Source organism: Tyto alba, unplaced genomic scaffold (genome assembly GCF_018691265.1).
Source record: "Tyto alba isolate M040663 unplaced genomic scaffold, T.alba_DEE_v4.0 Super-Scaffold_18, whole genome shotgun sequence".
Classification (NCBI taxonomy): Eukaryota; Metazoa; Chordata; class Aves; order Strigiformes; family Tytonidae; genus Tyto; species Tyto alba.
In genome coordinates, this window is record NW_024881280.1 from 24703258 (window position 1) to 24717681 (window position 14424).

Below are 14424 nucleotides of genomic sequence, written 5' to 3' on the forward strand. Positions count from 1 at the left end.
TATTCTCTGTGTGTAGCTGAAACGGGGAAGAGCCACTTCCCAGGCAGGGCCAACAAAACCTGCCACAAGACTTTCACAGAGCAGCTCACGATCAGTGTTTCTGCTGCAGCCCAACGACAAAAATTACAGAAAGGGTGGGAAAGAACTAACATAGTGAAATTCCACGCCACTTCCTGCATCCCCACCAAGTTGCTTAGTTTTCCTCTTGGCCATATGCCCAAATCAAAGTGCAAGGACAGGGATTCATAGAGAGCACATGGTAATCAAACAGCTGTAGTGCTGTTTCTCTTCAGTGGTCTTAAAATGAGATGAAACATCTTTAACCTGGCAGAGTCACCTATCCCTTTGATCAGCTTGCTTTATGGTTGCTCCTGCCCCTCAATTGTTTTATAAAAGCGCTCCACATAAACACAGAAGCAAATGAACTTCTGCAGCGTTTGTCCTGCTGAGCTTTGTAACAAGACAGGTGAGGAAGGAGGGCTCAGGCTGCAGGTACCATTCCTCATGTTGACCAGCAGGTGCTTTCTTCAGGCCATGTAAATATAGTCTTTGTAGTAAGATAAAGTTGAGGGGCAAGTAGCTATGAAGGGCAAACACTTTTCTCAGGGTAATTTAATCAGTACCTGGTAATTGAAGAGATGTTTTTAATCCTTCACATTGAAAGCTGAAGTGATGGAATAGCTAGCTATAGGGGATCTCTGTAAATGGAGGTGAAAAGCACCAACATGAAACACAGGAGGGTAAAGCATTCAGACTCTACTTGTGTCCATGGTATGAGCTTGGCTACTTGCTTGTTCTTCTCGAAATTATGCTGAATGCCTGAAGAATTTAAGTTTTGCAGAGAATTTGTAGAATTAAAAAAAAAAAAAGAAGAAAAAAAATAATCTCCCAGCAAGTCATTTTACTGACAGAAAGTTTCCTGGCTGGAACCATCATCACCAGCTCACAACAGAGCATTTTCTTATCCATTTGTAACCAGAACGTCCAGTACACTGCAAAGTACATTTTGAGTATTTGTCTCTTTTTTTCCTCATAAAACTAAGTTTAATGGTATTTGTTCGTTTTTTGGAGAGTTTGTAGTTCAGTTTTTCATATTAAGACACTCACTTGCTTTCAACAGAAGACAAGAGTTCTTGGTTGCATAGTGAAAAGTTTATTTAAAGGGAATAAGTTCCAATATACTATTACAAATCAGCCACAACACATCAAATATAAACCATACAAACCAAGCATAGGAGGAGTGCAAGCACACTATAGTTTTCATATGTGCCCTTCAGCAAGAGGTTCAGTGCGACATTTCGTTAAAATATCCTCTCCTCCATTGGGAGGACATGAAAAGCAAATGGTTGGCACCGTGAACTCAATTTTGAAATTACAGGACATCAAAAATATTCACATCACATAGATAAGGACTGACAGACAACCATCACAGTTCACAAGAATATAGGTCTGAAAAAGGTATGAGCAGCTACATGATGCTCCCCATTGAAAGCCTATGCTAGCAGCTTGGAGCAGCGAGTTGAGAGCAGACTGCTTTCCTCTGAGAAGAGCAGACAGTCACCAGGGACATGCTGGAGGTTGCAGGGAGACGATGTCCAGCTATTTATAATTTCCAAATGCTGCTCTTAAACTTCAAGGCCATTACTTGGCAAAGCCTCCTCACCTCTGAGCTTAATGGTTGGCATCCAGCTTCTTGCCCAAGGGATTTGACTCATCAGTCCAGATGAGCTTAAACCAGATAACCTTCACCGATGGATCACAAAATTCTTCCTATCTCCCTGCCCGATAAAGCGTGCGCTTCTTGCGATGAAGCTTCTGAGAAAGCAACATGTAAAATCTAGAACAGAATGCAGAAAAGTCAAGGGGAGTCAGAGCCACTGTCCACCCGGCCTGATGTTGCGTCTTCAGCTGCAACAGCACCAGTGTTTCGGAATAAGTTGCCAGATAGTCTTTGGAAGAAAATGTGGAATAACCCCACAGAAAATTCTCTTCTTAGCAAGATGTATTTGAACTCTGCTGTTTCATGTACCTTCCAAAACTTTATTTAGTTGATGTTTACTGCAAATCAACTTATTTGGATAAATGACTTAGCACTTTGACTCCTGATAAACTCCTGGCTTCTTTCACAGTCTAATTAGACAATGTATTTAACACAATCAATTCCCAGTTTTTCATTCTACCAATTGACATGTTCTGCTACATCTACATGACATTGCCACATCCAATATTTTCACAGATAAGAGAAAAGAAGAAACAGGTTTTGGGTTTTTTCTCCACACCTGTAGATGAAAAACCACTTTGTTGCTTTGGTCTCTTATCCAGCTTCAATACACATAGGCACACACCACTCTCAACACTGGATTCAGACACTCTTTTTAGAGAAAACGATGAATGGCCATGAAGAATGCTCTTCTATGTCTGTCTAGTGTTCCTCTGGTCCTCAGGTTTAGCATCAGCATATCAAAAGTAGTCCTCTGGTGTGCTTCAATATCTGACAGCAGCATATGATTTTAAAAGGCAAAGATCTTATGCTTGCCAGGAAAATCAAAACACCATTCTGCTACTCATCTTACAGCATCAAGGCAGTCTCATGAACAGCTTAAATCTCCAGGAACAGCCTACAGGGCCTATCCTTGCCTGACCTTAGGAGGTGCCTCCCCTCTATCCAAATGGGCAGAGAAACAAGAAGAAATCCCTTGGGTTAATGACATCTATGGCTCTTATTTCAGACATGCTCCTTGTTCCTAAGGCACCTTGTGATAAATCATCTGTAGAGTGGCATTAGTAGGAGTAGTGAGACAAGAAGGAAGGCTATAATAAGCAGTGGGGATAAAAGTGAAGTCATTTAGGGATTCATTCTCTACCCTAAATCCCCACAAGAATTAATAAGTCTTTCAGCAACTAGACATGTGACAATGTTTACCTCTAACCCATCCCCACCAGGTCCAGCACCACAATAACTGACCCACTGCAGGCCACAGATGAAGGTTACAGGCACCTACAGTTACACAGAGACAAGCACAGAGGGTAGAGCCTGAAAAAAAAGGCATGTGGCTGTCTTTTAGACTCAGTTGCATAGTAACTTGACTTTCTTAGCACCTGACGTCAGACAACTAAGCTCTTCCTCTTATGCATTTTCATCTTACCTGTTCACGTGAACAGCTCATTACCAGTAATAATCTGTGTAACTATTAAATGGGTCCCAAGCATTAATTTGCAACTAGCCTATGTCTGACATTAATAACCTTTCACAAGAATCCATATTATAGGCCTCCAAAGAGTAAGTTAAATCAGAAGTGGTCCCTGATTTAAGCAATTTTAGCTTTGTCTTCAGTAAAACACATATATTTTAAATTCCTGCTGCTACATTACAACTAAGGGGGGGGGGGGAGAGAAAACAATGGAGAGCTTATGACCTTCTTTGACATTAAAAAAGTCTAACAGATTGTTAGCATTATTACTAAACAAACAATTATACAAGTTAATTTTTATACATGTCCTGCCTACAGGACTATCGTATATCTCTGGCTGAACATGTGAATCTCATATCTAGATCTAAATTATATTCAAAACAAAATGGAAAGCAATTTTGTGCTTTCACAAAAGCAAACCCAAAATGCAAAAGAAGCTTCTTCCTTGATTTAGCTTTTTGAATTTCTAGACACAGTTTGCAGGGAGATGAAGCACATTTTAAAAACCTATCTGAAATCTTCCTTCTGCAGAAACAAAGAAAGAATTTTCCTTTCTCAAGGATTGATTTCCCTCTCTGAAGTGCAACAGCCTTTTTAATTCATTTTTCTTTCTAGACCTAAGGTCTAGTTCCAAAGGTCTCCAATTAAAATAAGGGTTTCCATCACTGCCTCAGCCAGATAGCAGGATTGGATCTAAATCCAAGAGATACACCAAAGTGCAAAAAAAGGACACATGAGAAATAAGATTACTTCTTTGAACCAGCTATGAGTTCTACTTTGAATGGGAATGGCTGCTGTTAATCACTAGCCACACAGCCAACCACTGGATTTATCAGAAAATGAATAATGACTATATACCCTTCCAAAGAGAAGTTGTCACTTGGATAATGAATGCTGTCTGAATACCTGAGAAACAACACACATGTAATGTGGAAATTAAAAACTAAACAAAAAGAAGAATCATCCTGTACAACTGTGAAGCTTCTGTTTCCTGCAGATTAAATATTCTGTGCCTAAACCTATCATGTGTTCATAAGAGATACCAGATACTTCTGGGAAACAAGCAGTGAAGTAACACACACTGAACGCTTTTGGTTCCACTGCCACAGGCCCATCTGTGGGCACACTGCATTTGCAGAGCAGGCACATGCTGATTAGAATGACACACCATATTCAGTGCTGCTGTTGTGCTTAAGTCAAGGAAAACAGGACATGGGCACAGATTCCAAACAAGTGACCTGAGCCTTATTAGAGGATTGGTCCGTACTTCAGAAAGCTAGAACTGAGCAGTAGGATTACCACCTACAGTGCAACTTAACTAAAACCATTAACTAGTGGTTTGAAAACCTGGCACATACTTATTTGTGTCAGTGAGTGATAAAAACTGATTGTGAGACAGGCCTTACTAACTTCTTACAACATGACAAAATGTGTTTCGAACCTTAATATGAGCAACAGACAGACAGGAGGGAGAAGTAGCTGTGAGTTAGCAACAGGGAAGCCACACTAAAGGAAAGAGTTTTTTAGTGGAGATAACCCATTAGCCTGCAATAAGCCGTGCAACTGAGGATCAATAATTCTGGAATATCTAATATATGTACAGGTCAGTTCCCTTCATTGTAAATAAATCCTAATTAGAAAATGGAGTGTGTGCCAGACAGCGCATCATACATTAACCAGCAAGTGCATGCAGGGTTCTGTGGATGTCACAGCAAAGGACCAAAGGCAATCACTGAGGGGAGCAGTGCTGACATTATGGTCAGACTGATGGGTCTTTTCTATCTTCTTCTGTTTAGTGTGTAGGAACTTGACAGACAAAGGATGAAAAAAAAGGAGAGCGCCTTACCCAGGTTACTCAGGCCTGATTTAAGTGCTGTACAAAAGCCACAGGATAGTCCTTCATCTTCCCCAAGACAGGCTAAAGGAAGGAATAGTCCTCTCCAAGCTGCTAAATGAAAGAGCATCTTACTCTGACAGATACCAAGCCCTACTGTTCTGGCTCCCTGCAAGGTTGTCCTCTGGTTGCCCCTGCTTGAACAAGGCAGCTTTGCAGTCTGCCCCCCTGCCCAGATGCACGCTCTCTCTCTCTCAAGATGGCTGTTTTCTCCCCATCTCAGCGCCCAAAGCAGCAACAACTCTGCTCGCTGCCTGCTCACCCAGAAAGCCACTGTGCTCTAACCAGTGTTCTTTGTATTTCCACTCCTCCTGCTGCCACCTTGGGCTGCTCTACTGTAGCCTTAACTGCTCTCTCCCTATTTTGACCTAATAAGTGCTCTGGGGCAGGGAATGAGTAAGCAGAGATAGTTAAAAGAAGAGCTTGAATATGGAGCAAATTGCACAGCATTACAATATAGTCTTAATAGGAAATATGTGGTCTTTCTATGAGAGTGAAATCTTTGGCTTTAACTACCCCAAAATCAGTTTTGTCCCTTCATTCCCTCTCAATAGAAGGAATGGATCAAGTAGAGGTGCTTTACCTGGAGGATTTAAAAATAGAACTCAGAACTCTGCTAGAATCGCTATGCTAACAGCCATTTTGTGTCCCTGCAAAGAGGTATCAAAATGTAAATACAGCAGTATTCTTAGAAAAGAGAATGATTTCAAGTTAAAAGTATTAAAATAAACAACAGTTACAGATAAACGAGTTAAAATTCATCTCTGAAGGATTAACTTAATCCTCGTTCAGCTCTGCCAGTACTCGAGCAGAAGGCGATCATCAATGCCACCGCTAGCCACCAAAACGTGCCAGAGAACTCCATCCTTTACCACGTGGTCAGGGGTAGCAAGGCCTCGCTGATTTTGGCTCACAGAAAGGACTGGTTAAATCCCACACCTTTCGGGTTTCTGAGCAGAGATGTTATTTTCTAACAGTATCTTTGCAACAGCAATAGCAGCTGACAAGCTACACTTCTCTGGGGAGCCTTTTCCTTGCTACATATGGTATTATCCAGCTGGCAGCAATACCAGTGAACCAACATGCTGCTACTAAGAAACATTTCCTGTATATTTATTGGTTGTACTCCAACCTTCTGGTATTTATCCAGCACAGGAGTAAGTAATTGCTTCTGCTTCACATCTGGATTACAGAAAAAACTTTTGGTGGTCACTGAAGTTTTAATCATCTACATAGCCCTACAATCAACAGGTGTAACATCCAATTCTTAAAGTGTAGGAAAACCTTCTTATGGACTTCCAGGTATGCACCCTCTCCCCACTCCCAGTTCAAACACATGCCGTGACTGCAGTTGAGGGCCACTGGTTGAGCACGGCTTAGCCACTGCAGCAGGGGCTGCCGCGGGGCAGCTGCACCCCCACCCACACGAGGGAAGGAAGCACTGGCTGCTGGTGAGGAGTAGTGGTGGTAGGTGATGAGATTATCAGTGGCTAAGTGACAAACCAGCTGTGCTTTTGGCTCACTGCAGCTGACAGCTGCCCTCTAGTGATGCAGATGCAGCAGGAGAGTTGGAAAAAAGTTACTCACAAAATGGTAAGAGATCAAGAGTATTTTCACTTCATTTTGTACCAGTGCAAGAGATTGAAACCACGAAGACCTGAATCTGGCCTCCGGGCATTTACCGGCTGTGAGATGAAGGCCCAGCCTGATGCCTGCACAGAGCAGACCTCCCGGAGTTTTCCAGAAAGAGCAGCTGCCTGTGGACAGCCAGGCAGTCACAGCTACCTTTCTCCACTGGGACAGAGGGAAAGGAGGGTGTGGGGAGAAACCAGTTAGTGTCTGAAGAGGAGCTGGCAGAATTGTGCCTTGGTTCTGTCACACAGCAGTGCCCATCAGGCAGTACCAGGACTGGGTGGCAGCCTGCTACACTCACCACTGCCTGCCTGCCGTCCCTGCCCCTTCCTGTTTCTTCAGCTAGTATAATAGACATGAAAGAACAGAGTCTTATTGCGGAGAAGAGAGTACGAGTTATCAAATTTCAGCAGGTAGATGCCCTCGCCTGGGTACTCGTGGCTGCCTGCCTGCACCTCCCGATGGCTGTTCCTCCGGTACACGGGCATGATCTCTCCGTAGCGGTTCCGCAGATAGCTTTTGGAGCCCCTTTCCACGTCACCAACAGGGGCGAGTCCTGAATGGGAGAGAGGAGACAAGTAAGTAGGACAGAGCCAGTTAAGCGTCTAGGTAGTCCAGAAAAAGATCAACAAGACCAGAATGCAGCAGAGCCATGCAGATATATGGAAGGCTAACTATGACAGCATTACCCATAGTGTCTGCTCTGACCCTTCTGCAAATCATACCCAAAGTCCAGCTTTCCTGATCATGACAAAGGACATGCCAAGAACCCGTTCTCTTGGGAATACTGAGGGGACAGTATCCACTTCTCTGCCAGCCTGGTCCTCTCTCCCTGGACTTACCTTTTAGACACCTCACTGCTTTTATACACACAACAGTGGTCCAGTGATATAGACTTGAAGAAAAAGAAAGGCGGGAAAGCTCTTAGCTATAACCTCACTGTGTTTATATCCTCAGTTCACTTCTCCAAGATGACTCCTCATACAGGAACCTACCCCTCTTCGGAGAACTTGCAAAATGAATTTCAGACACCAACCCTCCAGCTATAGTGGTCACACATACACTGAAGCCACAGAACAGGCAACACTGCTGTGTGTTTCACCAGTATGAAGACATGGGTGGCAGTCCTCTCAAATGCAGTTGGCAGCAGCTACTGATGTACTGGGAAAAAAAGAAACAACTACACAAAAAAACCCACAGGAACAAAATGGTTTTGCTCATACTCGCCACCAGAAATTTCTCAGTCTGAGAGGCTAAGAGAAACACTCAGGTTAAAATTTTGGACCCTAATCTTTTTATTAGATAGAAGCTGAACAAGTGATTTCTGATTTTATTTTTCAATGCGTTCAATTTTAAGAACACTCTTGGAGAAGGACAGCCATTGGCATATGCTGAAGCAGGAAGGGCTAAATGCTTTCTCATCACAGCCTAACCAAGAACCCAAAAGGCTGCAGAGATAACAAGTGGGATGAGTAAACAAAGTAGATGGAAATTACAGCATCTGACAGACACTCTCAGCAGCATACAAATTAACCCTTATAAGCTCTGCACTAACCTTCAATTTCCTCCTCCTCCTCTTCATCCTCCTCATCACTGGATTCGCTGACCTGAACAGTAATGGCAGTGCTAGTAACTGTGGTCCAGTCAAAATAGACTCCAAACCCGATGTCATAGTCATCTGTAGCAAACTCCCAGCAAATGCATTTCCCATCAGGGTGGGTTGGCACACGGACTGTCACCACCTCGCCTCGCTTCACCACCATCCGGCCATTCTTCTCCTTTCCCATCTTGGCTTTGAATTCCTTTGTCTTCTCAGTGGTCCACATGGTGGGTGGAGCCAGAGGGGGTGGCTGAGCTGAGACAAGGGAAAAGATCGTGGGCTCACCTGACTTTTCACTACTGACAAGCCATTTATCTGAACACAGTGAAGCTATTTCTGATAAGGCTTTTGCATTCTGCAGCCTGCTCCCAGAAGCCTTGGATGTTAAGTTTTCCCACTCACTAGACAGGAGACCAAATTTTTAGCAGAAATTAGCAATGTCTCCACGACAGCCTCTGCTCTTCTCCAGCCAGGGCAGGCACTTAAAAAGTGTCGCCAATGAGTGTTTGCCTTTCAGGACTAACCTTTCCTCTGCTCCCCAAGGAGGTCTGCAGTCTCCAGCTCAGCTGAAAGGATATCCACTGCACCAGTGTGATCTGACTGAATCATGACTATATCCCCTGCTCCTTGAGGTACATGGTAGTTGGTTATCCGAACAACAGCTTCCTGCACAAAGCACATAAGAAACATTGTCACAGAGGCCATTGTGGTGAGAAAGTCCCCAGCTGGATTTAAAACAACTCATCAGTAATTCAGGCACCTTTCTGAAGCCAAGTCAGACCCTGCAGAAGCTTCTATTAGTTGAAAAGAACTGGGTGGCTCTGAGACATCTCTGCATTATTTCCCCCACAGCACCAAAGTCATACACTTTGAAGTCAAATGCTGTGTTATTCTCACAAATTACACACCCCTTGGCCTCCCCAGGAGTCCCTATGCAGGCACATCTTTGCATCTCCCTCGGAGTTAATTGTCACTTCTCAACAAAGCAGCAGCCTTGTAGATTTAGCTGACTACTCTTGGAAAGAATTCCCAGGACACAATCTCTCTAGGCAGAGCCTTTCAGCTCTGTGTGCAGCTAGACTACAGCCTCAATCAAACTGTCATTTGTTGTGTCCTAGTTAAAAGTCCATCTGGTTTACTAGGGCCAGACTTCTCTCCTCATACATGCAAACTCACAGCTCCTGAGCTGGGTGCCACTTGCACAGGTCTTCCCAACTGTACCTGTAATGCAAGTGAATTGGCTGCTCAACAAAAGAAACAAAAGATGGCAGAGTCACTTTCAGGTCCCTCTTCTGTAAATCTGCAAGAAGGGAATTCCCAGAAGCCCCAGACAAAAAGCAGAAGGTGAGAATAACCGTGAAGCCTTAGGGAGCCAAAAACTGCAAGTGAGGACTAGCCAAAGACACAAGAGGAATTTGCAAATCAGACTGATAACACTTACCTCCTGCTAACGTATAGAAAAAAAAAAAATGACTGAATCTATGTTAATACTACTTCTGTCTTAACACAACCCTTAAAGCCTCAGTCCCATAACCATAAGCACAGCCGTATGGTGGAAGAACTATTGCTCTACCTCTCTCCTTGCTTTCAGACACAAGAAACACCCACCTACCTCTTTGAGGGACTGGATTTGGTCAGGCAGCTTCTCTTCTGGTTCAGCCACTTCCTGATCCTCTAAAGTGCCAGCTTCTTCCTTCAAATCCTCTGTCACACCCGCACTCACGAGCGTCCCAATCTGCGACCTCTCGGAGGAAGAGAGCACAATTCAGCACTTGTGCCCAGGGCACAGCCAGCAGAGGAATCGCTCTGCTCTAGAACTCAAAGTCAAATGGACTGAAGGGAACAAGCTCCTGTGGTCACCACCTGCCAGCTGCACAAAGAGCCCCTGGCACCCCAGTCCTGCCCTCATCTCCACGTGACCATCTTCTGTGTGAGCCAGAGGGAGCAACTTCAGTGAGATGCTCCGTATTTGTCATCCTTTAGACAGCAGTAATTCACCGCACTCGCCCCACAGCATGCTAGCTCACCAGCGCCGTACTAAGTGTAGAAATCAGTAGCGACTTTTTTGCTCAAGAAACGACAACTTCTTTCATGCCAGCTACTACGTGACATCTGCGTATTCCACCAGAGGTCATCTGGATCAGTGAAAGGATTCAAAACAGTTTTGACAGCCACCCTGAAAATGCCCGCTATTTAAGTGGCCTGTCATGCCCTTCCTATTACCAATCCCAAGAGATACAGTGAGCACCCACGTGTCTCTCTGCCATATTGAAATATGCTGCACAGACAAACAAACTGCAAGACATACAATGGCACCACAATAATAGCACAGATGTGTAAGTACTGCACTGTGACAAGAGGAGATGGACACATTTGAAGAAAGAGAAAGGTATGCAGCAGGAAAAGAATTGGCAAGAAAGGAAACATCTTCAGCATTCATTCTCTGCCAAGGGTTTTTTTCTAAATTATATTAAAGAAATGCTGCATATTGTCTATAGCTGGAAAGTGGTATCATCCCAAATGAACTCAGATGGATGCCAGAAGAGTCCCTGTTGTCATACTCTCAGATACTATGTGAAACTTCCATAAGAAGCAACCTAGTCTTTAATAGAAATAGAAACAGTTGCCCTTTTGAAAAGAAAAGCCTTCTCACAGCACTAAAAAAACAATGTCAACTGCTTTTGTCTAGATCACCAGAAGCATGAGAACACAGCAGTAATGGAAAATACCGATTTCCCCAAACATCTCCTTTCAGAAATGAGAAATATTCTCGTTAGCAAGGGAGCAGACTTCAGTATAGTGTGGAAGAGTTTAAAAAGATCATTAAAAAAAACATACACAGCTCAACATAGACACACTCCTTGCTGCATCCATAGAGAAGACTAGAACAGGGCAAATATGGCTTTTGTTTCCAAATCTTTACTCCTATGGAGGTACAGATTTTATCCAGAAATAAAGTAATTTCTTATTTAAATTATCTTAACGGTATGATTTCCTTGCCTAGAAACAGCATCATAGACCAGAAGGTCTGTAAGAATAACTCAAATGAGCTGAATACCAGGATACACAAAATGGCAGCAGATAAGCAATATAAGAAAAGAAGGGACACTTGGAGGGGACAATTTTTTAAAGGAAGAACTCTCACAGTGATCCGTAACAACTTCTATGGCCGTCCAGGACAAGTTTGGACTTCTACACCGTTATTTTCCAGCCCATTCCCTTTTTACCTTAGCAGTTGCATGATAACACCTAGAAGGGCTATTTGGTCACTTGCTACCATAAGTGCACACATCTACTCAAAAGGCTCTCCGTCAACATTGAAGCTAATAGTTTGGGAATTTTTTCTTCCAGACACCACTGAAGTCCAAGAGTCTCACTGAAAGATTAGAAAGAGCAACACAAGCTTTATAAGCAGATTTACAAAGACAGAGTTCAGCTGATTCCTCCTCACACAACCCTTTTGGACCGCCCCCGTCCCTTTAAAGATCTTATTTAGGCAAATTTATCAGGTAATGCTCACAAGTATCCAGCATCTGCTTTGGCCATTTTGCTCACAGTATATGTTTATCTCTCTGAAGAAGGTTAGAGAACGTTAATGAAGAGATGGAAGAACACATGCTTGGAGTCAGGAAGGCTGAGACAGATATCATTAGCATCAAGCCAAGATGGCATCAAACTGCTTTTTTAGTAAGCAGGGTTGGGGGTTTTTGCTGGAAATTTTTTTTCCCCTCTTTTTCAACGAGGTTGTGGTATATCTATTGTCTGATGTAATTAACTCACACATTTCTGAATTGTACCCTGTGCAACAAATGCATGATGGCAAATGAATCTCCACTGCATATGGTATTAGTGCTTGTAACCAATGCAATGACACTGCTACAAGCACCACATGCCCAGCAGATAATAACAAGCCAAACATCTGATAACAGAGTCGATCAGCAGCATTAATGAAGGAGTGACATAGAAAACAAAGGGTGAAGAAAAGAAACCCAAAACATTGTCAAGAAAACAGTAAAATGTGTTTTCTTGCTCAGCTTCCACCAGAATTATAGAGTGGGAATGCTTAATTATTAAAGTACCCTTCAGACAAGACAGAGAAAATTTCCTGCTGAAAGTTTATTAGTTCTTACAATGGAGTACCAATATCTTGCAGGGTTGCTTCCAAGCTAAATGATTCTGTGATTTGAATAGATGAGCCATGAACTACACTTCATCATTTCAGAAGCTTTAAAACAACCTTAAGCCTGTAAGAACAGTCCCTTCTATACTGATTCCTGTATATACTGTCCCAAAGTGAACAACTCAGGCTCCAGTCCCCTTTCCTCACCTGCACCGAATCAACTGCCATACAGAGGAGATCACAGGGGTGGCACAGACTGTCATGCATGTGGACCACAATACACAAGAAGATTTTCCTACCCACTCTGCGAAGTGCTGGACTCCAAAGAATCAACCAGCTGATCTGCAGGTTCTGTCTTTTGGACTGAGTCTTCATTTTCTAACACAAACAGAACATACAGAGAGTAGGTGAAATAAATTTCGGTCTTTAGAATACACAGACGGAAGGAGAAACTACAGCCAGCACTCAAATGTTGACAAGGTCACACGGCTGTGGAATGAGTAGCTGTGCCGACCAGTTTTTCATGTTATGAGCTGCATCTAGCGCCTTGCAGAACAAAGATTTTTAATTGTCTCAATCCTAAGAAAGAAAGAACAAAAAACCATGTGTGTTTTTGGTGCGCAACCACTCTCCGAAGCAGGGTTTGTTCAGAAACCACCAATCGCAGCTTTAGAAGGACAGAACAAGGCCAAATTTCATCATGTAAAACTGGGCTGACAAAGCCCTGGAAAAAGCAATCACGCAGCAGTTCCCACAGGGCACTGACGAGATGGAAATTCCTGGGTCACTGCCAGAAGACTGCCTACAGAGACGGCTCCAGGTCTCCCCCGAGTCCCCGAACTCCGGGAAAGCTCTGTCCCCGTGCAGCTGCGGTGCGCGCCCCACAGCCCCGGCTGCCCCACCGCGTTAAGGGGGTGAACCGGGCACGGGCAAGTTGGAACCCTTGCAGCTCTCCGATGACACGCCTCACAGCCGCTGGCTGCTTCACGGAGTCAGTTCGGAGCCGGGAGGCACCTCCAGCCCACGGACGGGCACGCAGCACCAGGCCCCCCCCCCCCCCCCCCCCCGACCCACGGCGGAGACCCCACAGCGGGGTCGTCCCGCTCCCGGCTAGACGGGGGCCTCTCTCACCGGGGAAAGCGCCCCGTCTCTAGTAAACCTCCATCAGTCCTCGCTCCTTCCACTGCGGGACCGAAACGCCGGGAAGAGTTGCTGTGGTTTCAGGCGGCAGAGGTGGGCCGGGCGCCCCCGGACGCAGCGGTGCTGCGGGTCCCCCCCAAACCCGGGTGCCGGGCGCGGGAGGGGGCGCCCAAGCACCGCAGCCTGCCCCTTCCCCCCGCAGCCAGCCCGCCCGGTGCGGCGAGCGTTCGCCACGGACCGGTTGCCTAGGGGTGCCGCGTTTCCCCCGCGGCAAGCTGCCACCGTGGAAACGAGGCCTTTCTCCCGAGGAAACCCGCCGCGGGAAGGCAAATCACGGCGTTCTCCCCGGCCGTAAGGCCAACGCGAAAATACGCGCCGCCGGGCCTGCCGCCTCGCCGCCGGCAGCCCCGCAGGCACCGGCCGCGCCGCGGGGGGGGCTCCTCCTCACGGACCCCGGCCGGGCTGTCAGCGCTCGCCGCCGCCGGGACGGAGGGGAGCGCGCAGGCGGGGAGCCGCTCCCGCTGCCTGCCCCGGCCGCCCCCCTCCCCAGCCGGACCCGTACCTGAGGGGTCCCGGGGCGCGGGGCCGCCCGGCGCCCCGGCGGCCGGGGACTCGGGGCGGGAGCCGGCGGCGGCGGCGGCCAGCACGTCCGACATGGGCAGGGCCGAGCGGAGCCGAAGGCGGCAGCCCGCCGCGGCGGAAAGAGCCGAGCGGGGCCGAAGTGCCGCGGCGGCCGCCGGCGGAAACAGCCGAGTCGCGGGCGGCAGGAAGCCGAGCGGGAGCCTGCGCACGGCCGGGAAGGGGAGGGCGGCGCCTCGGGGCTCATCCCGCAGACTCCTCCCCCCGA

General features: G+C 46.0%; 1 protein-coding gene across 2 annotated transcripts; it reads right to left on the reverse strand.

The window, feature by feature from the left end:
• Positions 1-1137: 1137 nt before the first annotated feature.
• Positions 1138-14332, reverse strand: TMED8 (transmembrane p24 trafficking protein family member 8). Of its 2 annotated transcripts, XM_042791021.1 has the most exons (6): positions 14140-14332; positions 12737-12815; positions 9930-10059; positions 8842-8983; positions 8273-8572; positions 1138-7273 (listed from the first exon to the last, which is right to left on the reverse strand). In XM_042791021.1, exons 1-6 carry the CDS (start codon positions 14231-14233, stop codon positions 7056-7058), a joined length of 963 nt encoding a protein of 320 aa, XP_042646955.1. In that variant the 5' UTR covers positions 14234-14332; the 3' UTR covers positions 1138-7055. The 2 variants fall into 2 exon arrangements, with proteins under 2 accessions (XP_042646955.1, XP_009975253.2); XM_009976951.3 differs by lacking the exons at positions 12737-12815; positions 14140-14332 and adding an exon at positions 11545-12724.
• Positions 14333-14424: the final 92 nt, after the last annotated feature.